The sequence below is a fragment of the Rhinoderma darwinii genome, chromosome 6 (genome assembly GCF_050947455.1).
Source record: "Rhinoderma darwinii isolate aRhiDar2 chromosome 6, aRhiDar2.hap1, whole genome shotgun sequence".
NCBI classification, from domain to species: Eukaryota; Metazoa; Chordata; class Amphibia; order Anura; family Rhinodermatidae; genus Rhinoderma; species Rhinoderma darwinii.
Genome location: NC_134692.1, coordinates 13,277,787 through 13,304,221, shown reverse-complemented (window position 1 = coordinate 13,304,221; position 26,435 = coordinate 13,277,787). Strand labels below are relative to the sequence as shown.

The 26,435-nt window shown below is 38.9% G+C and overlaps 1 protein-coding gene across 1 annotated transcript in view; it reads right to left on the bottom strand.

Moving 5' to 3' along the window:
* The window catches only part of OBSL1 (obscurin like cytoskeletal adaptor 1), an 83,530-nt gene that overhangs the window by 36,150 nt on the left and 20,945 nt on the right, over window positions 1–26,435 (bottom strand). The window contains 5 exon segments of the mRNA XM_075829182.1: window positions 18,971–19,246; window positions 20,945–21,220; window positions 21,922–22,194; window positions 23,129–23,401; window positions 23,544–23,816. Coding sequence (XP_075685297.1) covers window positions 18,971–19,246; window positions 20,945–21,220; window positions 21,922–22,194; window positions 23,129–23,401; window positions 23,544–23,816 — 1,371 coding nt within the window.

Here is a 26,435-nt window from a genome sequence, read left to right as displayed (position 1 = left end):
GAGCAGTTTATAGTAGTTATATTCTTGTATATAGGGGGCAGTATTATAGTAGTTATATTCTTGTATATAGGGGCAGTATTATAGTAGTTATATTCTTGTATATAGGGCAGTATTATAGTAGTTATATTCTTGTATATAGGGGGCAGTAATATAGTAGTTATATTCTTGTATATAGGAGCAGTATTATAGTAGTTATATTCTTGTATATAGGGAGCAGTATTATAGTAGTTATATTCTTGTATATAGGAGTAGTATTATAGTAGTTATATTCTTGTATATAGGGGCAGTATTATAGTAGTTATATTCTTGTATATAGGGGAGCAGTATTATAGTAGTTATATTCTTGTATATAGGGGGCAGTATTATAGTAGTTATATTCTTGTATATAGGGGCAGTATTATAGTAGTTATATTCTTGTATATAGAGGGCAGTATTATAGTAGTTATATTCTTGTATATAGGGCAGCAGTATTATAGTAGTTATATTCTTGTATATAGGAGGCAGTATTATAGTAGTTATATTCTTGTATATAGGAGGCAGTATTATAGTAGTTATATTCTTGTATATAGGGGCAGCATTATAGTAGTTATATTCTGGTATATAGGAGGCAGTATTATAGTAGTTATATTCTGTATATAGGAGCAGTATTATAGTAGTATATTTCTTGTTAATAGGAGGCAGTATTATAGTAGTTATATTCTTGTATATAGGAGGCAGTATTATAGTAGTTATATTCTTGTATATAGGGGCAGTATTATAGTAGTTATATTCTTATATATAGGGGCAGTATTATAGTAGTTATATTCTTGTATATAGGTGCAGTATTATAGTAGTTATATTCTTGTATATGGGGCAGTATATAGTAGTTATATTCTTATATATAGGGGCAGTATTATAGTAGTTATATTCTTGTATATAGGGAGCAGTATTATAGTAGTTATATTCTTGTACATAGGGGGCAGTATTATAGTAGTTATATTCTTGTATATAGGAGTATTATTATAGTAGTTATATTCTTGTATATAGGAGTAGTATTATAGTAGTTATATTCTTGTATATAGGAGGCAGTATTATAGTAGTTATATTCTTGTATATAGGAGTAGTATTATAGTAGTTATATTCTTGAATATAGGGGGCAGTATTATAGTAGTTATATTCTTATATATAGGGGCAGTATTATAGTAGTTATATTCTTGTATATAGGGGCAGTATTATAGTAGTTATATTCTTGTACATAGGGGGCAGTATTAAGTAGCTATATTCTTGTATATAGGGGCAGTATTATAGTAGTTATATTCTTGTACATAGGGGGCAGTATTATAGTAGTTATATTCTTGTATATAGGGGGCAGTGTTATAGTAGTTATATACTTGTATATAGGAGGCAGTATTATAGTAGTTATATTCTTGTAAATAAGGGGCAGTATTATAGTAGTTATATTCTTGTACATAGGGGCAGTATTATAGTAGTTATATTCTTGTATATAGGAGCAGTATTATAGTAGTTATATTCTTCTATATAGGAGGCAGTATTATAGTAGATATATTATTGTATATTGGGGGGCAGTATTATAGTAGTTATATTCTTGTATATAGGGGCAGTATTATAGTAGTTATATTCTTGTATATAGGGGCAGTATTATAGTAGTTATATTCTTGTATATAGGAGGCAGTATTATAGTCGTTATATTCTTGTATATAGGGGTAGTATTATAGTAGATATATTCTTATATATAGGGGGCAGTATTATAGTAGTTATATTCTTGTATATAGGGGGCAGCATTATAGTAGTTATATTCTTATATATAGGGCCAGTATTATAGTAGTTATATTCTTGTATATAGGGGGCAGTATTATAGTAGTTATATTCTTGTACATAAGGGAGCAGTATTATAGTAGTTCTATTCTTATATATAGGGGCAGTATTTTAGTAGTTATATTCTTGCATATAGGGGGCAGTATTATAATAGTTATATTCTTGTATATAGGAGCAATATTATAGTAGTTATATTCTTGTATATAGTGGGGCAGTAACATAGTAGTTATATTCTTGTATATAGGGGGCAGAATTATAGTAGTTATATTCTTGTACATAGGGGCAGTATTATAGTAGTTATATTCTTGTATATTGGGGGCAGTATTATAGTACTTATATTCTTGTATATAGGAGCAGTATTATAGTAGTTATATTCTTGTATATAGGAGCAGTATTATAGTAGTTATATTCTTGTACAAAGGGGCAGTATTATAGTAGTTATATTCTTGTACATAGGGGGCAGTATTATAGTAGTTATATTCTTATATATAGGATCAGTATTATAGTAAGTATATTCTTGTACATAGGGGGCAGTATTATAGTAGTTATATTCTTGTATATAGGGGCAGTATTATAGTAGTTATATTCTTGTATATAGGATCAGTATTATAGTAGTTATGTTCTTGTACATAGGGGGCAGTATTATAGTAGTTATATTCTTGTATATGGGGCAGTATTATAGTAGTTATATTCTTGTATATAGGGGCAGTATTATAGTAGTTATATTCTTGTATATAGTCTGCAGTATTAGGGCATGACCACACATGGCGGAATTCCTCCGCAACTGTCCGCATCAATGCCGCACAGAATCTGCGTTGCAGATTCTGCAGCGGATCTGCACAAAATGTGCAGAAAATTGATGCGGACTGGCCGCTGCGGACTGCAGGAAAAGTGCTTCTCTTCTCCCTATTCAGTGCAGGATAGAGAGAAGGGACAGCACTTTCCCTAGTGAAAGTCAAAGAAATTCATACTTACCGCCCGTTGTCTTGGTGACGCGTCCCTCTTTCGGCATCCGGCCCGACCTCCCTGGATGACGCTCCAGTCCATGTGACCGCTGCAGCCTGTGCTTGGCCTGTGATTGGCTGCAGCCGTCACTTACACTGAAACGTCATCCTGGGAGGCCGGACTGTAGACAGACGCAGGGAGTTCTCGGTAAGTATGAACTTATATGTTTTTTTACAGATACATGTATATTGAGATCGGTAGTCACTGTCCCGGGTGCAGAAACAGTTACTGCCGATCGCGTAACTCTTTCAGCACCCTGGACAGTGACTATTTACAGACGTCTCCTAGCAACGCTCCCGTCATTACGGGAGCCCCATTGACTTCCTCAGTCTGGCTGTAGACCTAGAAATACATAGGTCCAGCCAGAATGAAGAAATGTCATGGTAGTAAAAACAATACGCTCCGCAGCACACATAAGATCTGCGGACTTCATTGCGGAATTTTGACTCTCCATTGAAGTCAATGGAGAAATTCCGCCATGAGTCCGCAACCAGTCCGCCACTGCTCCGCAACAGACAGAGCATGCTGCGGACACCAAATTCCGCTCCGCAGCCTATGCTCCGCAGCGGAATTGTACGCATCGTGTAAACGAACACTGCTAAATTAAAGTGAAAGTCAATGGAGAAACGGCTCCGCTGCGGATTAACGCTGCGGAGTGTCCGCAGCGGAATTTAAGTGAAATTCCGCTATGTGTGAACCCGCCCTTATAGTAGTTATATTCTTGTATATAGGAGGCAGTATTATAGTAGTTATATTCTTGTATATAGGAGTAGTATTATAGTAGTTATATTCTTGAATATAGGGGGCAGTATTATAGTAGTTATATTCTTATATATAGGGGCAGTATTATAGTAGTTATATTCTTGTATATAGGGGCAGTATTATAGTAGTTATATTCTTGTACATAGGGGGCAGTATTAAGTAGCTATATTCTTGTATATAGGGGCAGTATTATAGTAGTTATATTCTTGTACATAGGGGGCAGTATTATAGTAGTTATATTCTTGTATATAGGGGGCAGTGTTATAGTAGTTATATACTTGTATATAGGAGGCAGTATTATAGTAGTTATATTCTTGTAAATAAGGGGCAGTATTATAGTAGTTATATTCTTGTACATAGGGGCAGTATTATAGTAGTTAGATTCTTGTATATAAGAGCAGTATTATAGTAGTTATATTCTTCTATATAGGAGGCAGTATTATAGTAGATATATTATTGTATATTGGGGGGCAGTATTATAGTAGTTATATTCTTGTATATAGGGGCAGTATTATAGTAGTTATATTCTTGTATATAGGGGCAGTATTATAGTAGTTATATTCTTGTATATAGGAGGCAGTATTATAGTCGTTATATTCTTGTATATAGGGGTAGTATTATAGTAGATATATTCTTATATATAGGGGGCAGTATTATAGTAGTTATATTCTTGTATATAGGGGGCAGCATTATAGTAGTTATATTCTTATATATAGGGCCAGTATTATAGTAGTTATATTCTTGTATATAGGGGGCAGTATTATAGTAGTTATATTCTTGTACATAAGGGAGCAGTATTATAGTAGTTCTATTCTTATATATAGGGGCAGTATTTTAGTAGTTATATTCTTGCATATAGGGGGCAGTATTATAATAGTTATATTCTTGTATATAGGAGCAATATTATAGTAGTTATATTCTTGTATATAGTGGGGCAGTAACATAGTAGTTATATTCTTGTATATAGGGGGCAGAATTATAGTAGTTATATTCTTGTACATAGGGGCAGTATTATAGTAGTTATATTCTTGTATATTGGGGGCAGTATTATAGTACTTATATTCTTGTATATAGGAGCAGTATTATAGTAGTTATATTCTTGTATATAGGGGCAGTATTATAGTAGTTATATTCTTGTATATAGGGGGCAGTATTATAGTAGTTATATTCTTGTATATAGGAGCAGTATTATAGTAGTTATATTCTTGTACAAAGGGGGCAGTATTATAGTAGTTATATTCTTGTACATAGGGGGCAGTATTATAGTAGTTATATTCTTGTACATAGGGGGCAGTATTATAGTAGTTATATTCTTGTATATAGGGAGCAGTATTATAGTAGTTACATTCTTGTATATAGGGGCAATATTATAGTAGTTATATTCTTGTACATAGGGGCAGTATTATAGTAGTTATATTCTTGTATATAGGGGCAGTATTATAGTAGTTATATTCTTGTATATAGGAACAGTATTATAGTAAGTATATTCTTGTATATAGGAGCAGTATTATAGTAGTTACATTCTTGTATATAGGGGCAATATTATAGTAGTTATATTCTTGTACATAGGGGCAGTATTATAGTAGTTATATTCTTGTATATAGGAGCAGTATTATAGTAGTTATATTCTTGTATATAGGGGCAGTATTATAGTAGTTATATTCTTGGATATAGGGGGCAGTATTATAGTAGTTATATTCTTGTATATAGGAGCAGTATTATAGTAGTTATATTCTTGTACAAAGGGGGCAGTATTATAGTAGTTATATTCTTGTACATAGGGGGCAGTATTATAGTAGTTATATTCTTGTACATAGGGGGCAGTATTATAGTAGTTATATTCTTGTATATAGGGAGCAGTATTATAGTAGTTACATTCTTGTATATAGGGGCAATATTATAGTAGTTATATTCTTGTACATAGGGGCAGTATTATAGTAGTTATATTCTTGTATATAGGGGCAGTATTATAGTAGTTATATTCTTATATATAGGATCAGTATTATAGTAAGTATATTCTTGTACATAGGGGGCAGTATTATAGTAGTTATATTCTTGTATATAGGGGCAGTATTATAGTAGTTATATTCTTGTATATAGGATCAGTATTATAGTAGTTATGTTCTTGTACATAGGGGGCAGTATTATAGTAGTTATATTCTTGTATATGGGGCAGTATTATAGTAGTTATATTCTTGTATATAGGGGCAGTATTATAGTAGTTATATTCTTGTATATAGTCTGCAGTATTAGGGCATGACCACACATGGCGGAATTCCTCCGCAACTGTCCGCATCAATGCCGCACAGAATCTGCGTTGCAGATTCTGCAGCGGATCTGCACAAAATGTGCATAAAATTGATGCGGACTGGCCGCTGCGGACTGCAGGAAAAGTGCTTCTCTTCTCCCTATTCAGTGCAGGATAGAGAGAAGGGACAGCACTTTCCCTAGTGAAAGTCAAAGAAATTCATACTTACCGCCCGTTGTCTTGGTGACGCGTCCCTCTTTCGGCATCCGGCCCGACCTCCCTGGATGACGCTCCAGTCCATGTGACCGCTGCAGCCTGTGCTTGGCCTGTGATTGGCTGCAGCCGTCACTTACACTGAAACGTCATCCTGGGAGGCCGGACTGTAGACAGACGCAGGGAGTTCTCGGTAAGTATGAACTTATATGTTTTTTTACAGATACATGTATATTGAGATCGGTAGTCACTGTCCCGGGTGCAGAAACAGTTACTGCCGATCGCGTAACTCTTTCAGCACCCTGGACAGTGACTATTTACAGACGTCTCCTAGCAACGCTCCCGTCATTACGGGAGCCCCATTGACTTCCTCAGTCTGGCTGTAGACCTAGAAATACATAGGTCCAGCCAGAATGAAGAAATGTCATGGTAGTAAAAACAATACGCTCCGCAGCACACATAAGATCTGCGGACTTCATTGCGGAATTTTGACTCTCCATTGAAGTCAATGGAGAAATTCCGCCATGAGTCCGCAACCAGTCCGCCACTGCTCCGCAACAGACAGAGCATGCTGCGGACACCAAATTCCGCTCCGCAGCCTATGCTCCGCAGCGGAATTGTACGCATCGTGTAAACGAACACTGCTAAATTAAAGTGAAAGTCAATGGAGAAACGGCTCCGCTGCGGATTAACGCTGCGGAGTGTCCGCAGCGGAATTTAAGTGAAATTCCGCTATGTGTGAACCCGCCCTTATAGTAGTTATATTCTTGTATATAGGAGGCAGTATTATAGTAGTTATATTCTTGTATATAGGAGTAGTATTATAGTAGTTATATTCTTGAATATAGGGGGCAGTATTATAGTAGTTATATTCTTATATATAGGGGCAGTATTATAGTAGTTATATTCTTGTATATAGGGGCAGTATTATAGTAGTTATATTCTTGTACATAGGGGGCAGTATTAAGTAGCTATATTCTTGTATATAGGGGCAGTATTATAGTAGTTATATTCTTGTACATAGGGGGCAGTATTATAGTAGTTATATTCTTGTATATAGGGGGCAGTGTTATAGTAGTTATATACTTGTATATAGGAGGCAGTATTATAGTAGTTATATTCTTGTAAATAAGGGGCAGTATTATAGTAGTTATATTCTTGTACATAGGGGCAGTATTATAGTAGTTAGATTCTTGTATATAAGAGCAGTATTATAGTAGTTATATTCTTCTATATAGGAGGCAGTATTATAGTAGATATATTATTGTATATTGGGGGGCAGTATTATAGTAGTTATATTCTTGTATATAGGGGCAGTATTATAGTAGTTATATTCTTGTATATAGGGGCAGTATTATAGTAGTTATATTCTTGTATATAGGAGGCAGTATTATAGTCGTTATATTCTTGTATATAGGGGTAGTATTATAGTAGATATATTCTTATATATAGGGGGCAGTATTATAGTAGTTATATTCTTGTATATAGGGGGCAGCATTATAGTAGTTATATTCTTATATATAGGGCCAGTATTATAGTAGTTATATTCTTGTATATAGGGGGCAGTATTATAGTAGTTATATTCTTGTACATAAGGGAGCAGTATTATAGTAGTTCTATTCTTATATATAGGGGCAGTATTTTAGTAGTTATATTCTTGCATATAGGGGGCAGTATTATAATAGTTATATTCTTGTATATAGGAGCAATATTATAGTAGTTATATTCTTGTATATAGTGGGGCAGTAACATAGTAGTTATATTCTTGTATATAGGGGGCAGAATTATAGTAGTTATATTCTTGTACATAGGGGCAGTATTATAGTAGTTATATTCTTGTATATTGGGGGCAGTATTATAGTACTTATATTCTTGTATATAGGAGCAGTATTATAGTAGTTATATTCTTGTATATAGGGGCAGTATTATAGTAGTTATATTCTTGTATATAGGGGGCAGTATTATAGTAGTTATATTCTTGTATATAGGAGCAGTATTATAGTAGTTATATTCTTGTACAAAGGGGGCAGTATTATAGTAGTTATATTCTTGTACATAGGGGGCAGTATTATAGTAGTTATATTCTTGTACATAGGGGGCAGTATTATAGTAGTTATATTCTTGTATATAGGGAGCAGTATTATAGTAGTTACATTCTTGTATATAGGGGCAATATTATAGTAGTTATATTCTTGTACATAGGGGCAGTATTATAGTAGTTATATTCTTGTATATAGGGGCAGTATTATAGTAGTTATATTCTTGTATATAGGAACAGTATTATAGTAAGTATATTCTTGTATATAGGAGCAGTATTATAGTAGTTACATTCTTGTATATAGGGGCAATATTATAGTAGTTATATTCTTGTACATAGGGGCAGTATTATAGTAGTTATATTCTTGTATATAGGAGCAGTATTATAGTAGTTATATTCTTGTATATAGGGGCAGTATTATAGTAGTTATATTCTTGGATATAGGGGGCAGTATTATAGTAGTTATATTCTTGTATATAGGAGCAGTATTATAGTAGTTATATTCTTGTACAAAGGGGGCAGTATTATAGTAGTTATATTCTTGTACATAGGGGGCAGTATTATAGTAGTTATATTCTTGTACATAGGGGGCAGTATTATAGTAGTTATATTCTTGTATATAGGGAGCAGTATTATAGTAGTTACATTCTTGTATATAGGGGCAATATTATAGTAGTTATATTCTTGTACATAGGGGCAGTATTATAGTAGTTATATTCTTGTACATAGGGGCAGTATTATAGTAGTTATATTCTTATATATAGGATCAGTATTATAGTAAGTATATTCTTGTACATAGGGGGCAGTATTATAGTAGTTATATTCTTGTATATAGGGGCAGTATTATAGTAGTTATATTCTTGTATATAGGATCAGTATTATAGTAGTTATGTTCTTGTACATAGGGGGCAGTATTATAGTAGTTATATTCTTGTATATGGGGCAGTATTATAGTAGTTATATTCTTGTATATAGGGGCAGTATTATAGTAGTTATATTCTTGTATATAGTCTGCAGTATTAGGGCATGACCACACATGGCGGAATTCCTCCGCAACTGTCCGCATCAATGCCGCACAGAATCTGCGTTGCAGATTCTGCAGCGGATCTGCACAAAATGTGCAGAAAATTGATGCGGACTGGCCGCTGCGGACTGCAGGAAAAGTGCTTCTCTTCTCCCTATTCAGTGCAGGATAGAGAGAAGGGACAGCACTTTCCCTAGTGAAAGTCAAAGAAATTCATACTTACCGCCCGTTGTCTTGGTGACGCGTCCCTCTTTCGGCATCCGGCCCGACCTCCCTGGATGACGCTCCAGTCCATGTGACCGCTGCAGCCTGTGCTTGGCCTGTGATTGGCTGCAGCCGTCACTTACACTGAAACGTCATCCTGGGAGGCCGGACTGTAGACAGACGCAGGGAGTTCTCGGTAAGTATGAACTTATATGTTTTTTTACAGATACATGTATATTGAGATCGGTAGTCACTGTCCCGGGTGCAGAAACAGTTACTGCCGATCGCGTAACTCTTTCAGCACCCTGGACAGTGACTATTTACAGACGTCTCCTAGCAACGCTCCCGTCATTACGGGAGCCCCATTGACTTCCTCAGTCTGGCTGTAGACCTAGAAATACATAGGTCCAGCCAGAATGAAGAAATGTCATGGTAGTAAAAACAATACGCTCCGCAGCACACATAAGATCTGCGGACTTCATTGCGGAATTTTGACTCTCCATTGAAGTCAATGGAGAAATTCCGCCATGAGTCCGCAACCAGTCCGCCACTGCTCCGCAACAGACAGAGCATGCTGCGGACACCAAATTCCGCTCCGCAGCCTATGCTCCGCAGCGGAATTGTACGCATCGTGTAAACGAACACTGCTAAATTAAAGTGAAAGTCAATGGAGAAACGGCTCCGCTGCGGATTAACGCTGCGGAGTGTCCGCAGCGGAATTTAAGTGAAATTCCGCTATGTGTGAACCCGCCCTTATAGTAGTTATATTCTTGTATATAGGAGGCAGTATTATAGTAGTTATATTCTTGTATATAGGAGTAGTATTATAGTAGTTATATTCTTGAATATAGGGGGCAGTATTATAGTAGTTATATTCTTATATATAGGGGCAGTATTATAGTAGTTATATTCTTGTATATAGGGGCAGTATTATAGTAGTTATATTCTTGTACATAGGGGGCAGTATTAAGTAGCTATATTCTTGTATATAGGGGCAGTATTATAGTAGTTATATTCTTGTACATAGGGGGCAGTATTATAGTAGTTATATTCTTGTATATAGGGGGCAGTGTTATAGTAGTTATATACTTGTATATAGGAGGCAGTATTATAGTAGTTATATTCTTGTAAATAAGGGGCAGTATTATAGTAGTTATATTCTTGTACATAGGGGCAGTATTATAGTAGTTATATTCTTGTATATAGGAGCAGTATTATAGTAGTTATATTCTTCTATATAGGAGGCAGTATTATAGTAGATATATTATTGTATATTGGGGGCAGTATTATAGTAGTTATATTCTTGTATATAGGGGCAGTATTATAGTAGTTATATTCTTGTATATAGGGGCAGTATTATAGTAGTTATATTCTTGTATATAGGAGGCAGTATTATAGTCGTTATATTCTTGTATATAGGGGTAGTATTATAGTAGATATATTCTTATATATAGGGGGCAGTATTATAGTAGTTATATTCTTGTATATAGGGGGCAGCATTATAGTAGTTATATTCTTATATATAGGGCCAGTATTATAGTAGTTATATTCTTGTATATAGGGGGCAGTATTATAGTAGTTATATTCTTGTACATAAGGGAGCAGTATTATAGTAGTTCTATTCTTATATATAGGGGCAGTATTTTAGTAGTTATATTCTTGCATATAGGGGGCAGTATTATAATAGTTATATTCTTGTATATAGGAGCAATATTATAGTAGTTATATTCTTGTATATAGTGGGGCAGTAACATAGTAGTTATATTCTTGTATATAGGGGGCAGAATTATAGTAGTTATATTCTTGTACATAGGGGCAGTATTATAGTAGTTATATTCTTGTATATTGGGGGCAGTATTATAGTACTTATATTCTTGTATATAGGAGCAGTATTATAGTAGTTATATTCTTGTATATAGGGGCAGTATTATAGTAGTTATATTCTTGTATATAGGGGGCAGTATTATAGTAGTTATATTCTTGTATATAGGAGCAGTATTATAGTAGTTATATTCTTGTACAAAGGGGGCAGTATTATAGTAGTTATATTCTTGTACATAGGGGGCAGTATTATAGTAGTTATATTCTTGTACATAGGGGGCAGTATTATAGTAGTTATATTCTTGTATATAGGGAGCAGTATTATAGTAGTTACATTCTTGTATATAGGGGCAATATTATAGTAGTTATATTCTTGTACATAGGGGCAGTATTATAGTAGTTATATTCTTGTATATAGGGGCAGTATTATAGTAGTTATATTCTTGTATATAGGAACAGTATTATAGTAAGTATATTCTTGTATATAGGAGCAGTATTATAGTAGTTACATTCTTGTATATAGGGGCAATATTATAGTAGTTATATTCTTGTACATAGGGGCAGTATTATAGTAGTTATATTCTTGTATATAGGAGCAGTATTATAGTAGTTATATTCTTGTATATAGGGGCAGTATTATAGTAGTTATATTCTTGGATATAGGGGGCAGTATTATAGTAGTTATATTCTTGTATATAGGAGCAGTATTATAGTAGTTATATTCTTGTACAAAGGGGGCAGTATTATAGTAGTTATATTCTTGTACATAGGGGGCAGTATTATAGTAGTTATATTCTTGTACATAGGGGGCAGTATTATAGTAGTTATATTCTTGTATATAGGGAGCAGTATTATAGTAGTTACATTCTTGTATATAGGGGCAATATTATAGTAGTTATATTCTTGTACATAGGGGCAGTATTATAGTAGTTATATTCTTGTATATAGGGGCAGTATTATAGTAGTTATATTCTTGTATATAGGATCAGTATTATAGTAGTTATGTTCTTGTACATAGGGGGCAGTATTATAGTAGTTATATTCTTGTATATGGGGCAGTATTATAGTAGTTATATTCTTGTATATAGGGGCAGTATTATAGTAGTTATATTCTTGTATATAGTCTGCAGTATTATAGTAGTTATATTCTTGTATATAGTCTGCAGTATTATAGTAGTTACTGTATATTCTTGTACATAGGGGGCAGTATTATAGTAGTTATATTCTTGTATATAGGGGCAGTATTATAGTAGTTATATTCTTGTGTATAGGGGCAGTATTATAGTAGTTATATTCTTGTATATAGGGGCAGTATTATAGTAGTTATATTCTTGTACATAGGAGGCAGTATTATAGTAGTTATGTTCTTGTACATAGGGGGCAGTATTATAGTAGTTATATTCTTGTACATAGGGGGCAGAATTATAGTAGTTATATTCTTGTACATAGGGGCAGTATTATAGTAGTTATATTCTTGTACATAGGGGCAGTATTATAGTAGTTATATTCTTGTATATAGGGGGCAATATTATAGTAGTTATATTCTTGTATATGGGGGCAGTATTATAGTAGTTATATTCTTGTATATAGGGGGCAGTATTATAGTAGTTATATTCTTGTACATAGGGGGCAGTATTATAGTAGTTATATTCTTGTATATAGGGGCAGTATTATAGTAGTTATATTCTTGTATATAGGATCAGTATTATAGTAGTTATATTCTTGTACATAGGGAGCAGTATTATAGTAGTTATATTCTTGTACATAGGGGGCAGTATTATAGTAGTTATATTCTTGTATATAGGAGGCAGTATTACAGTAGTTATGTTCTTGTGCATAGTGGCAGTATTATAGTAGTTATATTCTTGTATATGGGGCAGTATTATAGTAGTTATATTCTTTTATATAGGGGGCAGTATTATAGTAGTTATATTCTTGTACATAGGGGGCAGTATTATAGTAGTTATATTCTTGTGTATAGGGGCAGTATTATAGTAGTTATATTCTTGTATATAGGGGCAGTATTATAGTAGTTATATTCTTGTATATAGGGGGCAGTATTATAGTAGTTATATTCTTGTGTATAGGGGCAGTATTATAGTAGTTATATTCTTGTATATAGGGGCAGTATTATAGTAGTTATATTCTTGTGTATAGGGGCAGTATTATAGTAGTTATATTCTTGTATATAGGGGCAGTATTATAGTAGTTATATTCTTGTGTATAGGGGCAGTATTATAGTAGTTATATTCTTGTGTATAGGGGCAGTATTATAGTAGTTATATTCTTGTATATAGGGGCAGTATTATAGTAGTTATATTCTTGTATATAGGAGGCAGTATTATAGTAGTTATATTCTTGTATATAGCGGGCAGTATTATAGTAGTTATATTCTTGTACATAGGAGGCAGTATTATAGTAGTTATGTTCTTGTACATAGGGGGCAGTATTATAGTAGTTATAGTCTTGTACATTGGATAACAGTTTTATAGTAGTAACGTTCTCTCTTCTTCCTAACATCTGTACCATAACACAATTGTTAATATTAGCAGTCACTGGAATTGCTCTTTAAGTGCTTCCTTGTATACCACAAAAAAATGAGACTATATTTCCCTATTATAAAGTCTTAGAGGTTAATAAATCTCTTTTAAAGGTGATTTAATCCAAGAGAATTTGATGGGTGAAGCTGACATTTAACATGTCAGAGCCGGGGTGCAATATAAGAGTCTCACAGCATAGGCTGGGGGAGGGGGGGGGATGCAGGTTTTTGGGTGTTAGGGGGGTGGGATGCAGGAGGATGTTGGTTGCAGTGCCTCTTCGTCACTCCTGTTACCTCCCACAGAGACATAAAAGCTGAAGCTGTCGTTGCGGGCATCGCACAGATATTCCCCCGTGTCATCACGCACTGTTCCAAGGATGGTCAGCGAGTGCTCCGCTCCCCTCTCCTCCGTTAGTATGTGCGGATTGTCCTGTAGTCGCTCGCCGTCCTTGTACCATCTCACTTCTGCGTCAGATCGGGACAGAGAGAGTGCGAGCCTGAGGTCGTCAGACACAGTGCACACCCTCCGCGGCATGATCTGGTCACGCTCTAAGACCACCACTACAGCCTCTTCCAAGAACCAAACACCGAGATGAATTAAGAGTCCCAGTTGATAACGGAGGGGGGACAGAATCTAACTGCAATTTCAATCCCCCTTTCAATTAGATTGCAAACACATTATATTTACAATAAAGATGAGAAAAGGCAAGTAAGGTAATGATCGCACCACCGATGCGGCAGACATTTGCCACCAAGGTGGGTACCGCTGATAAAAAAAGAAGCTCTCCTTCTTAACAAATTTTAGACAAATCTGATTACTAATGCAAGTTGAAAAATGGAATGACATAGCGTGACTGTGCCAAGGCTCCCGGCTCTTCTCTGCTGTCAAGTGAGTGGAGACCTGAGTCATTTGAGACAGACTAGTTACTAGGGATACCCTCCTTGACAACTACAGCGTTTTATATTGGATTATCAGGCAGTGTGTCCCTAGCATCCAGTCAGTCATAGATTTCTCAGGACTCCGTCAGATGGGGAAGAGAAGAAGAGGCAGCACTTGTATTTCTCTATACTTTATGGCTTTATTAATCAGATTTTTGTAAAAATTGATTTAGGTGGAGAATTCCTTTAATTTGTAAGACGAAAACTTTCACATAAATATCATTTTTGGACATGGTGTAGCAGTAATTATGATCTTTTTTCCATATATCTGTTGTCTATACCAATGATTTTTAACTAGTGAGAAATCTGGTGTTCATTGGAATCTGATGAAGGGTTCCAAAGAAGATAGCAGTGGTAATAAGAACAGCAAACTGCGCCTGGTCAAAGACGCTCATGGGGGTGGGGGCAGAGCAATCAACAAATCTCAACCAGAACATAACACCGGCTCAGAATTATGGAAGGCTTTGCCCAATTTCACATGGACCTTCATTCATGTAGGGTTAGGAGTGGGGTGTGGGAGGAGAAAAAAATATTAAGGGTTTGGCTTTCGTAACAAGCTTGGGAATCATTGTCTAGAAGAAATGAAAGGTACTAAATATATACTCTTTCAGTACACCACCAATACCATGGAGATCTGCACCAAATATTCCACCATCAGAAAACACATGGTAGATCATTTACAAACACATTTACCAAAGATTGCTCTAGCTATGGATTACTTTTCACTGAAAATTACTATTTTTATCAAGTTCTTGAATTATGTCATTTGATATTTTTACTTTTCTAGTTGCAGATTTAAAGGGGTTTTCCCCTAATCCTCATTTATACCCCATCCACAGGATAAGTCATAAATGTCTGATAGGTGGGGGTCCGACTACTGGGAACCCAACCAAGAATCGGAGTCCCCGAGTGTCCTATGTGAATGAAGCGGTACTGCGCAAGCTCGGCCACCTATGCATTAACATTCTATGAGGCTGCCAGAGATAGCGTTCAGCTCCATTCACATAGGACACTTGAGGAATCTTCAGTTGGGGTCCCAGTGGTCTGACTCCCGCTCATCAGACATTTATCACCTATCCTGCAGTTAGGTGATAAATGATGATGATAACCAACCCTTTAGGTTATATCAGTGGCGTAACTACCGCGGTAGCAGCAGTAGCGGCTGCTACGGGGCCCGGGGCTTGAGGGGGCCCGTGCCGCCAGCCGACCCAAATGCCCGGTGGTGCCGCTAGCAGCCGTTATGGCTGCTACAGCGGTAGCGCCGCTACTGTGGGGCCCGCGACGCCGAGCCTTACACAGGCCCTCTCATGCTTGTAGGTGTCGCTAGCACCGGAGGGGGCCCCAGTGCTAGCGGCAGCCAAATACATGTATTAGCACTGAATGGCCGGGCATGTTCCGTGCCTGACCATCCAGTGCCTTACAATGACACTGATTGGCTAGCGGCGCGATGACATCATCGCGCCGCTTCCATGCTTGGAAAGTGCTGATTGGCGGGGCAAGTCATTCTGCCCCGCCAATCAGCGTCATTGGAGGACGCTCGTTCAGCTCCTGCAGACATGCTCAGAAGAGAGCATGTCTGCATCGCCAGTGAACAGCGTGGGAACGGGATCATGTGAGTATGTCAAGTTTTTTTTTTTTTCCCTCATAAAAATGTGAATGGCATTATCTATAGTGGGGGGGGGGTCTATCTACAGGGGGGGTCATCTTTATGTGGGCTATTATATATAGGGGGTCTATATGTGGGGGTGTGGGCCACTATATACAGCGGGCTCTATATGTGGGCCATTATATACAGCGGGCTCTATATGTGGGCCATTATATACAGGGGGCTCTATATGTGGGCCATTATATACAGGGGGGGTCTATATGTGGGGCACTATATACAGGGGTTGGTTATCTGTGGGGCAATAGCAACAGGGTGGCTATATGTAGTGCACAGTCTACAGGGCTGGGCTATATGTGGGACACTATATACAGGGGGAGCTATATATGAGACACTATCTACAGAGGTGGGCTATACGTGGAGCACTAACTATAGGGGAAGCTATATGTAGGGCAGCACGGTGGCTCAGTGGTTAGCACTATTGCCTTGCAGCTCTGGAGTCCATATGTGGGCACTATCTACAGGGGCTTCTATGTAGGTCACTATCTACAGGGGGCACGGTGTGTGTGTGTGTGTGTGTGTGTGTGTGTGTGTGTGTGTGTGTGTGTGTGTGTGTGTGTGACAGTTATATTTAGATGTGTTGAGAATTTTTACTTTGTTTATAGGTGCAGAAATGTTTTGAAAGTGAGAAGCTGAAGACATCTAAACGGAAAACTGCAGAAATGGGTCATGGCCGGGAGAAATCCATCATAGATGTCTGAACCGGAGGGAGAAGAAAAGAACTAGAATCTGAGACGTCACCGGTGAGTCACTTAATGTAAATGTTTATTCTGTCTCTAATCAGTATTGTAGTCACTGTATGATCCGCAGCGAGATGATGGTGATAGGATTTTTTTTGTGAAACCGCATCTCCCAGCATATCCTTACCATTGTTCCGGCCATGCTGGGAGCTGTAGTTTTACGCCGTACAAACCTATACGCAGTGGCGTAACTACCGCTATAGCAGCCGGAGCGACTTCTACGGGGCCTGCAGCATGAGGGGGCCCGTGCCACCCGCCGGCACGGCCCCCTCCCATGGCCGCAAGCTCCGCTAGCAGCCGCTATGGCTGCTACAGCGCGACGCCACTGAAAGGGTTGTTCCTACAAAAGACATGCATCCCCTATCCACAGGATAGGGGATACATGTGGGATCGCTTGGACGCTCAGCGATGAGGAGAACGGGGGACCAAAAGTCCCCCCTAAGTTCTCCATGACAAACCTCGGACTTCCGGGGTCTGTGTCGGCAACTCCGTAGAAATGAATGGAGCGCTGGTCGCGCTTGTGCGCATGCGTGACCAGCGCTCCTTTCATTTTTATTGAACTGCGCAGACGCCGGAAGTCCGAGGTTAGTCATGGAGAACTTCGGGGGACTTTCGGTCCCCCGTTCTCCTTATCGCTGCCAGCGATCACACATGTATCCCCTATCCTGTGGATAGGGGATGCATGTCTTTTGTAAGAGAAACTATAGGCCGTTTTTTTTTGGGGGGGGGGGGGGCTATATGGCGTTATCTACAGAGGGGTTCTGTATGGTGTTATCTACAGGGGGCTGTATGGCGTTATCTACAGAGGGGGTCTGTATGCGTTATCTACAGGGGGACTGTATGGCGTTATCTACAGGGGGGACTGTATGGCGTTATCTACAGGGGGGCTGTATGGCGTTATCTACAGGAAGCTGTGTATGGTGCTATCTATAGGGGGGCGCTGTGTGGTGGAATCTATAGGGAGGCACTATCTACAAGGGGGGGGTTGTGTGATACCCAGCAGAGGGGGGGCCCCAGTCAAAAGTTTGCTATGGGGCCCAGTCTTTCCTAGTTACTCCCCTGGGTTATATGTTCACACGGCAGCGTCCCTAACGGCTGAAATTACGGGGCTGTTTTCAGGAGAAAACAGCCCTGTAATTTCAGCCGTAATGGCATGTTGAGGTGCTTTTTGCTGCGTCCATTACGGACGTTATATGGAGCTGTTTTTCCATGGAGTCCATGGAAAACAGCTCCATTTACGTCTGAAGAAGTGACAGGCACTTCTTTTACGCGGGCGTCTTTTTTACGCCCCGCCTTTTGACAGCGGGGCGTAAAAAAAAAAGACCGTGTGCACAGAACATCGTAAGACCCATTCTAATGAATGGGCAGATGTTTTCCAACGCTATCGAGCCGCATTTTCGGATGTAAATCGAGGCGTAAAACGCCCGAATTACGTCCGTAAATAAGCCGTGTGAACATACCCTTAACATCATGACGTCCTTAGGTTCAAAATTCTGGGCAGATTAATTTCATAAGATATCTTTATAGATATTTTTATAGCAGTCAGAGTTTGGTTTTTCTAGTATTGCAATAAATAGATACTTTATGAATAGATTTCTCTGATCCGGCACAATAATAAAAAAAAAAATTAAAATCACAATTAAATCATATTCATTAAATTATTAATTATTTAAGTATTCATTTAATTATAAATTATGTAATTAATTATTTAATTATTAATAGAATTATAAATTATAATTATTATTATTATAAATTATTAATTAATGAATTAATTAATTATAAATTATATTAATTACATTAAAATCACAATTAAATAATAATAATAAAAATAATAATAATAAAAATAATAATAATAATAATAATTAAAAAAAAAATCATCTAGGCATTAAAGTACGATGAAAATGCTACTGCAGTGTTTGATCAGCACACTTCTATATGTCTTTAAATGCTCCTACTCACCATCAACCTGGACTTGGAAGGTCCTGGAGTCTGTCCCAACGTTGCACTCATACTGTCCAGCGTGCTCCGGCTGGGCACATAGTAAGCTTAGAGTACACTTCTCTCCCTCATCGTCCATAGTGAGATTCCCATCTGGTGTCACCTCCATCCCATTCCTAGACCAACGAATAATATCCGGTGTGCGAGACAGTTCACATTGTATGGACAGGGGGTCTCCCTCCGTCACGTGCAGTAAAGGAGGGGAGCAGCCGCCGCTTACAAACTCAGCAGGAGGTTCTGCATATTAGACATAAAACACAATGGACGAGAAGTAAAAAAATAAATATGAACATAAAGAGAAAATCAAAAATTATAAGACTTGAAAAACTTTACTCCCCATTGTTATTTTCTCATTACATAAATCTTTAGGGTTTTTTATCTGAGCTTTATTTTTCAGCCAATGTCCTTTGCCAAGAGAGTGACAACCAGAGTGGGCCACTAGAGGGCCAGAGGATCCATTTGTGGGCCCATGTTCTGACGCAATAGTAGGGCCCGGCCAAAACAGAGCCCAGTATGGGACCAACCCATTTAAAGAGGACAGCGGTGAGGATTATTTACTGCTTAGGTTTATAATTTCTATATATTATCAGTCCTTACAAATTTAAGTGGACATGATATGTTCTGTATGACTGGACTGTGGACCCAGAGAATAAATTCCTCTACTGGTCCAAAGATACCCCAGTCCGACACTGTGACATCACCTGATCGCTGTGGTGACTGCCCTTGTCACCTGCTAATCTATACCCCTTGTTTTTTTTGTATATTGAGGAGGCTTGATCAGTGCACTAAGATAGTGTCCACAGGATAGATAAAGTTTTCACATTTCTTTTCTATGCGGTTTATATTTGTAGGGACAGGCGGGTCCTGTCAGAAGACAATCCTACAAGAGGAAAGGGGCAGGTTGGTTTCTTCCTTCAAAGAGGTTCTCTGCTTAGAAAAATCGAATTAATAAAGCAGGCTGATGGGGAATGACGTGGTGTGACGGCTGACAAGCTATTTTTCTCCTTGTCTGCTGTGAGCCCATTGACAATACAGCTTAGATTTGAATATCTAAATTATATCTGACAGTCTAGTTGCTAGGGATACATTGCCTGACAACTACAGACTATTATTTGGTGTTGTCAGTCTGAAGATCCCCTAACAACCAGGCTGTCTATAGTCTCCAGCTCTGGGAAGAGTTACAAATTGATTTCAAACAAATGAAGGTGGAGAAGAGGCAGGGAGAATTGTCAGGACTAAGACCAGGCCCTTTCCAAAAATTCTTGCTGGTGTTATTAATCAGATTTTTATAAAAAGTGGAGAGTATTAAACATAAAACTTCCCGGAGTAGGGCTGCTCCCCCAACCTGCTCTTTTCACTGGCCCCAGAAGCCACCTGTGAAGATACGGGGTAAGCGTCTTCTATATGTGGCTTTTCTCTACGGCGCTCGGGGCAGACAACCTCTTGTACTCGGGGCAGACAAGCTCTTGCACCCGGGGCAGACCACTTATTGCACTCGGGGCAGACCAACTCTTGTACTCGGGGTAGACCAACTCTTGCACTCGGGGCAGACCAACTCTTGCACTCGGGGCAGACCAACTCTTGCACTCGGGGCAGACCAACTCTTGCACTCGGGGTAGACCAACTCTTGCACTCGGGGCAGACCAACTCTTGCACTCGTGGCAGATCAACTCTTGCACTCGGGGCAGACCACCTCTTGAACTCGGGGCAGACCACCTCTTGAACTCGGGGCAGACCACATCTTGCTCTGTATTGCAGGCAATACCCAAAGATACTGGGGAAAGACCCGACAAGTCAGGCTGCATGAAGAAGATGGCCCTTTATCTTCACAAGGATGTCCATGGCCAATTAGGACAGTGAGGTGGAAGGAGTAGTCATTAATGCACAAAGAAATTTTCAAACATTTTGGTTAACATGCACTTAAAATTTCCTTACCGGATATCCTCACATCTAATGTGATGGAGTCACTGTCTGTGTCGCAGATGTATTCCCCAGAGTCGTCCACATTGGCACTTGACAAGATCAAACAGCGACGAGTTCCATCTGAGATCACCAGCAGATTCTCATCTTCATCTACTTCAAGTCCATCTTTAAACCAGCGGACACTACCACTGCTACGTGACACTTCCAGCACCAGCTCCACCCTTGCTCCTACAATATACTCCAGTTCCTGTGAGCGGACTTCCGGGAACACAATCTTAGTGGGAGGCTCTATAAATACAGAAATAATAATATATGTCGTTCATGACTATGAATAAAGGAACTAAACATAAAAATGACTCAAGTCAACCAAATGAGGCCATCAACCTTTATTATCAAAGAGTCATTATGGATTAAGGAGAGTGGAGTATTGGAGATATTGAAGAAGAGCTGAGTGATTGGAGTTACGATGATACGGAAGGATGGTGGTGTTATGACAAAATTGCAGGAGAATGGAGAGGAGATGGGAAGAGGGTGGAAGATGGTGGTTAGGATTATATAGAAGGAGAAAACAGTTGATCTATATAAGAGTTGATATCATGAAGAAGGTGTACGTTAACATACATTTGTAGGTTGGGACTATAATAATCCATGGGAAGATGGTATGATAAGTAAAAGTGTATAGTCTATTAGGGGAGGACAAATAATTAAAGTGGAGGCATGGTGATGATAGGGGAGAAGGGTGCAGTAATGTTGACATAGGAAAAAGGTGGAGTTATGATGCTACATGGGATAATGATGTCATAGAAGAAGTTGAAGATGATAGATGATGACAGAAGCACATAAACTTGTGATAGAATATAATAATAATAATTTGGCAGGATATTTTTGGTTTATCTTCTCCACCATAAAACTCCACTTTCATATGCTCTTAAGTTCTGTGATAGTGGTAGAATAAATTGTTGTATATTCGAACCCATGGTGTCCCTTACCTGTCACTAACACGCTGTAGAATACAGAATCATCTCTTGCATCACAGACATACTCTCCCGAATCCTGCACCTGTGCAGAGATTATAACCAGTCTGCGTATTCGACCATCGGACTCCACCTTGATGTTCTCGCTCTCCTCCACCTCTACTCCATCCCGGTACCAGCGCACACAGGCGTTCTCCCTGGACACCTCACAGCTCAACACCGCAGGCTCCCCATTCACACATGCCAACTCTGTGTCTTCGCTTGTGTTGATAAACTTCACGGGTGGCTCTAGAAAAAAAAAAAGCAAAAAGTTACCAAAAATATCTACAACCCTATATAGACCATAATAATATAGTTTTATTATAATATCAAACAATGATATTATATCTTGAGATATTAAGCCAAAAATGAAAGCTTATGGCCATTACATTGATCATTTTTATGCCTAAATCAAAAATCTTTGACCTCGTAAGACTAATTTTGACAATGTCTAATGTTTTTTATAAGAAGCTCATTTTTGATTGACTGAACACTGATTTCCATTCCAATTGATGTCTTCAGGGGCATACATAGAAGATGAGGGTGAGGGTTGTCTCATAGCAAAGATGACAAAAACAACAACAATGAGGCCCCTTTCAGGGACTGCTTGACCTCATTTCTAATCTGCCAGGACAAGTAGTCCTGGGCCCCCATCCTATTTTTATGTCTTCAGTACATTTTCCAAGTCCTTGTTTGCTAACATCGCAGCAAAGGTGAAGACCACATCCCCATGCAGGTTCTCACAGCCCAGTAAATTGGGGATGAGACCAACCTGGAATGAATACCCTCTCTCCAGGGGCCCCATACCACTTGCATAAGCTGCCTCTATAGAACCTATGGCCTTGGCTGTATTGATGACATGTTACTAGAAAGCAAATTGACGTGCCCGGTTTTAAATTATGATCCACCGAATACATTGGGTGAATCAATTTGATGTGTATTTGCCGTTGACTTATGTTGAATCAAAGTTAATATCACCCGTTGTGGTGGCAAATCTGCAAATCGGGCAAACAGGGTGAGTGATTCTCGCAAAGCTAGCCAGTATACGTAAGTGATTGATGTCAATTCTTCACTTAGTACAACCCCCACCAGGAGTCTCCTACCACCATCAATGTTGTAGACCATAAAATATATAGGATTAATAGCGGAAAAACTTGTATGGCCCAAAACCAACACTGCTTACCTGTAACTTTTACATAGTAAGAGATGGAGTCATCTCTAGCGTCACAGATATACTCTCCTGAGTGTTTAGTTTGGGCAGATGGGATAATAAGTCCACGATGCTTCCCGTCTGATTCCAGATTTATGTCCTCCATCTGTTCCACTTCTTCTCCATCCTTGTACCAGCACACAGAGGCGTTCTCTCTCGACACCTCACAGCTCAGCTCCACTTGTTCTCCACTCAGATACATCAGCTCTGTATCATCACTGGTATTCACCAGCTTCACAGGAGGTTCTGGAAAACAAGACAGAACTTTAGCGTCTAGTCTCCAGCCGGCAACACGTGATAGAACCTGTAGGACCACAACCTATATTATGCTCGGAGATTGCATTATATGGGAAATGTACACTTTGATGATTTGCAGTAGACCACTGACCTGATACCACAACATTATAGAAGACACAGTCATCTCTGGCGTCACAGACAAACTCTCCCGAATCTTTCACTTGAGCATTATGGATGACCAGTCTCCGTTGCTTTCCATCTGACTCCAAAACCAGGTCCTCACTGTCTTCTAACTCCTCTCCGTCCTTGTACCAACATACTTTGGCATTCTCCCTTGACACCTCACAGCTCAGGATCACTCGCTCTCCACTTAGACACTTGGGCTCTACACTCTCACTTGTGTTCACAATCCTCACAGGAGGATCTGAAAGGATAGACACAAAAACACAATTATATGTATCCTAAAACAAGTCCTTCATGTCATTTGGTGCTTCCATGCTTCATTTTTATGGGTTCGAAAATATAATGGAGCCTTTACTCTTCGTCCCTGGAAAGATGTGCCTTTATTATAGATTCAGTTCACCCCTGTTATGGCTTTAAAGGGGAACTCTAGTATCAGTGTTGTTGGGTGTCATTGTACTGGATTTAAACTTGTCAATGGGCCATTGTCCTCTCATATGAAGAGTTGGGATGTCTCAGTTCAGGAATACCAAGGGCAGTGTGCCATAGTTCTAGGTTTCCAGGTGGATGTGTTCTTAGACATAAAGTCCCATGGGTCATGCAATTTTTGCACAGCAGTCCTAAGTATTATTGGGTCATTCTTCTGAAGCGGCAAATATCATTAAAGGGGTATTTTCGTTTTAAATAGTTTTATTTGTTTGCTACATAGTTACATAGTTTGTACGGTTGAAAAAAAAGACACATGTCCATCAAGTTCAACCAAGGGATGGGAAAAGGGAAGGTAAAAATTTCTACACATAGGAGCTGATACTTTTTTGTCCTAGGAAATTATCTAACCCTTTTTTGCAGCATCTCCTGTCCCTGCTGTGACGGCTCCTGCGGTGACTATTCCATAGATTCACAGTTCTTACAGTAAAGAAGGCTTGTCGCCTCTGCAGGTTGAACCTTTTTTTCTCCAGACGGAGGGAGCGCCCCCTTGTTTTTTTAGGGGGTTTTACATGGAACAGGATTTCACCATATTTTTTGTATGTGCCATTAATATATTTATATAAATTAATCATGTCCCCCCTTAGTCGTCCTTTTTCAAAGCTAAATAGGTTTAATTCTTCTTTGAAGAATATGAAATTTTTAATTTTCTAATAAACATGTTTTTAAAATTCTGCCCACAGTGCAGTTGTCCCCTGTCTATATAGTAAAATGGTATAGCCCATAGATCAGTCCTGTAGTCATGGGCTAACTGAGTAGGACTAAACATGGCGTCAGTCATGTGATCTGCTGCCAATCTGCTAGCAACAGGGTTACATTACATACATGTGGTGGGTCAATTAATAGGACACATCCATTATACAACTAATGGTGGAATAGTGATGATGATGATGATGATGATGATGATGATGATGATTGATTATTATTGTTATTGCAACAATTAATTCACTTGGTATGTATTTACCTGTATAACATGGCTGCTTGTCTCATCTCTAGGTGATGGATAACATGGCTGCCTGTCAGGGGCGTAACTAGGAAACACTGGGCCCCATAGCAAACTTTTGACTTGGCCCCCCTCTCCTGGGTGCCACTCACAGCCCCCTTGTAGATAGTGCCCCCTATAGGTAGTGCCCCCTGTAGATAGTGCCATACAGACCCTCTCCCGTAGATTGTGCCATACAGCCTGCCCCCTGTAGACAGTGCTATACATCCCCCTGTAGACAGTGCTATACAGCCACACCATAGACAATGCTATACAGCCCCCCTGTATACAATTATATACAGCCTCCACTGTACTATACAGTGCTGTATAACACAGTGCTGCCTGTTTCTAGGTGATGTATAACATGTCTGACTGTCTCTAGGTGATGTATAACATGGCTACCTGTCTCTAGGGGATGTATAACATAGCTGCCTGTCTCTAGGTGATGTATAACATGGCTGCCTGTCTCTAGGTGATGTATAACATGGCTGCCTGTCTCTACGTGATGTATAATATAGCTACCTGTCTCTAGGGGATGTATAACATGGCTGGCTGTCTCTAGGTGATGTATAACATGGCTGCCTGTCTCTAGGTGATGTATAACATGGCTGCCTGTCTCTAGGGGATGTATAACATGGCTGCCTGTCTCTAGGGGAAGTATAACATGGCTGCCTGTCTCTAGGGGAAGTATAACATGGCTGCCTGTCTCTAGGGGATGTATAACATGGCTGCATGTCTCTAGGTGATGTATAACATGGCTGCCTGTCTCTAGGTGATGTATAACATGGCTGGCTGTCTCTAGGGGATGTATAACATGGCTGCCTGTCTCTAGGTGATGTATAACATGGCCGCCTGTCTCTAGGTGATGTATAACATGGCTGCCTGTCTCTAGGTGATGTATAACATGGCTGCCTGTCTCTAGGTGATGTATAACATGGCTGCCTGTCTCTAGGTGATATATAACATGGCTGGCTTTCTCTAGGGGATGTATAACATGGCTGCCTGTCTCTAGGTGATGTATAACATGGCTGCCTGTCTCTAAGTGATGTATAACATGGCTGGCTGTCTCTAGGGGATGTATAACATGGCTGCCTGTCTCTAGGTGATGTATAACATGGCTGCCTGTCTCTAGGTGATGAATAACATGGCTGGCTGTCTCTAGGGGATGTATAACATGGCTGACTGTCTCTAGGTGATGTATAACATGGCTGCCTGTCTCTAGGTGATGTATAACATGGCTGCCTGTCTCTAGGGGATGTATAACATGGCTGCCTGTCTCTAGGTGATGTATAACATGGCTGCCTGTCTCTAGGTGATGTATAACATGGCTGCCTGTCTCTACGTGATGTATAATATAGCTACCTGTCTCTAGGGGATGTATAACATGGCTGCCTG